Source organism: Egretta garzetta, unplaced genomic scaffold, assembly GCF_000687185.1.
Source record: "Egretta garzetta isolate BGI_Z169 unplaced genomic scaffold, ASM68718v1 scaffold154, whole genome shotgun sequence".
Taxonomy (NCBI): domain Eukaryota; kingdom Metazoa; phylum Chordata; class Aves; order Pelecaniformes; family Ardeidae; genus Egretta; species Egretta garzetta.
In genome coordinates, this window is record NW_009259600.1 from 2244138 (window position 1) to 2246966 (window position 2829).

At 47.0% G+C, this 2829-nt stretch overlaps 1 protein-coding gene across 1 annotated transcript in view; it reads right to left on the reverse strand.

The window, feature by feature from the left end:
• Positions 1-532: 532 nt before the first annotated feature.
• The window catches only part of GEM (GTP binding protein overexpressed in skeletal muscle), a 6384-nt gene continuing 4087 nt past the window's right edge, over positions 533-2829 (reverse strand). Inside the window, exons 3-4 of the mRNA XM_009638340.2 lie at positions 2561-2765; positions 533-810 (exon numbers count right to left, since the gene is read on the reverse strand). Coding sequence (XP_009636635.1) covers positions 533-810; positions 2561-2765 — 483 coding nt within the window. The remainder of the gene's footprint in view (positions 811-2560; positions 2766-2829) is intronic.

The window sequence follows — 2829 nt, forward strand, 5'->3', positions numbered from 1 at the left end:
AATAAAACCAAACCTTGAAAAAAAAAAAAAAAAAAAAAAGTGTCTTGGTGGCTATTCTACAAAAAAATGCAGATTTTTCAGCTGTGGGTGCTCAAGCCTGACCAGCCAACTGGCAAAGGACCAGTCCCCAGTCAGTTCATTAATTCTTTACACAGTTTTAAAAAAGAAATAATAATAACAAGGAGAAAGAGTAAAGATTGTAGTATTCACTTCCCAAGTCATGACGGTTCGAGGTTCTTACACTATTATCCGAAGGTGAGAGGAGAAACAACAGGTATATTCCAGAACACTTCCCAGTATAACTTTGGGTCATTCTGGTCTATATTTTTCCTTTAAAACTACCAACAAAAAAAAAGACAGAGAGATATTTCCATGCACCGTGCTGTTCTTATGCCAGCACGTATCATCACAATCACAACTGTGAACCTAAGTCACTTTGATAGCCCAATCTAATATAGATTGATTGATTGTCCCACGACATAGTTAGTTAATGTCCACAAAATACCACAAGCTCTGGCAGAGTCCACCGTTCTTAAAGTACCGATAGGTCATGGCAAGACTTGGACTTGAGTTTGAAGGCCATGTTCTTGTTATTCTTGGCAACTATTTTGCCCCAAAACCGCCTGGCTTTCTTGGGGATGCTCTCTCTCCGTTTCTGGTACGCCAGCCGCTTCTCATTCTTTTCCTTGCTGTCCCTGCGGAGCCGGACTTGCCGCACGATGCCTTCAAACAGCTCTTTCACGTTGTGCTGCACGGCTGCCGAGGTCTCGATGAACTTGCAGTCAAACACGACGGCGCAGGCCCGTCCCTCTGCAAAATTGCAAGGTGGATATGTCACCAGGCGTCACGAGCAGGGGGGGGGTGAAGCAGCTGCAGGCTGCCATGCGCAGGGAGCCAGCGCTACCGGGGGAATTCCTCAAGTCTAATATAGGCACAGATAAGTCTTTAATCACCTAATGCTGCCTGTTAGCCCATGATTCATCTGCTCTGCATCACACTCCCCGCCCAGCAAGGAGAGGGGAGAAGGGGGTGCGAATCCCCTTGTGGAAAAACCCAGTCCTCACCATCAGCTGCAAAGGGAGCTGGAGCTGACCGACTTGTGCCGAGGCATGACTTAAAGCCACCTGGTCATCTTACATGCAGACTCCCTTGAGCTGCATTAAAGGGTGATGACAGCACCTTCCATGCGCACAGCACAGCTCTTGTCCTCATAGGAGGCAGAGCCCAGCCTCCTCTGTGGGTTGTGGGTGTAAACCAGGGCCTTGGAACAGTAGCAACTTCGGTGTGAACAGACACAGATACAAAGCCCTTAAAGGCAAAATCATGCTTATGGTTTTAGAGGTACATCTGAAATCATAGTTCTTACCCTTAATTACGTGAACCTAAGCTAAACTTGACAGCTGTCTTTCACACACAAGCCAATTTATTGCCTTCTGGCTTGCCGCAAACTCATCACCAGGATGACTAAAAAGATGCGAATGCATCTGCCATCTTTCAAAAGATTTTTCAAGTGGGGCAGAGAGGAATAAGAAGGCACATAAACATCCCTGGGCTCCTGATGTACTCCTCAGTTCAAACCCTTCACTTGGGGCAGCTGTGACAGGGGCCAGGGGAACTGTTCACATCCGTCCACATTTGTGGGGAAAAAAATAGTCTAGATCCATGGGGAGACAGAAGAGAAGAACAGCTGCTGAGAGAAGAAAATGCCGAGCAGAGGAACCCATGTTTCTGATGGGCCAAGATATAATCACCCAGTGCACTGCTGTGTGTTATGTTCTGCCCCTAAGCCTCAGGGAAGACTCTCCAAGAAGAGATTTTACTGACTGCAGACTTTGAGAGCCAGCAGCAGCTTCCCCAGCAGTCTCTCTATTCCTGGATGATTCCAGAATTATGTCCTGTGCAACCTGCTCTATGTGAGCCTGCTTTAGCAGGGCAGTTGGACTGGCTGATCTCCGGAGGTCCCTTCCAACCCCAACCATTCTGTGATTCTGTGATTTATGGGCTTGGGGTTCCCTTGGCTTTGGGTACAGGTTCTTTTGTATGCAGCAGAGGGAGGGCTGGTTTAGCACCCCAAAGCAAGGCAGCAAGGAGACCTCTCCTGAAAGGCTGCACAGTCCCTGCCCAGGCTAACAAAATGAAGGGTGAGAGGCAATTTTAATTCATCAGGGAACTGGTTAAAGAGGTAATCTTTGGCAGCAGAATAAAGAGGGCTAAACTCTTTATGCATAAACATGTTTTGGAAATCCAGAGGGTTTCCAGCTACCAGAGGAATCACATACTGCAGTGGTCTTACACTAGGGGCTGGAAGGGAAGAAATTCAAGCTGCTTTTATGATGGTACTTAATAAATATATGAACGGCATTACCTGACATGTAATTTCATTAGCAAGGCAGGTTTAAGGACCTGGCAGGCCCCTTCCAATCCTCTGCTGTTTTATTTCTCTTTTATTGCCCTGTCTTGGTCACAGCGCAGTCCCTCAGCCTGAGCTCTGCATTTCGTTCAAAAGCTACTAGATGACTCCTAACATTTTGGTTGGTTTTATCCTCATCGCTTTCCTCACCTGCCACTGAAACTTCACGGCATCTGACAAGGTCACTTTTGTTGCCAACCAAAATAATGGGGATGTCTTCTTTCTGGCGTGCCCTGCGGAGCTGTATTCTGAGTTCAGAGGCCTTCTCAAAGCTCGCCCGGTCGGTGATGGAGTAGACAATCAAGTATGCGTCTCCCACTTGCATGCAGTGGTCCTGAATCCATTCTCCCTCACGCTGTTCAAATGAAACAGTCAGACACTGTTATGGCCAGAACAGATTTTACTTAGAAAGTATAGCA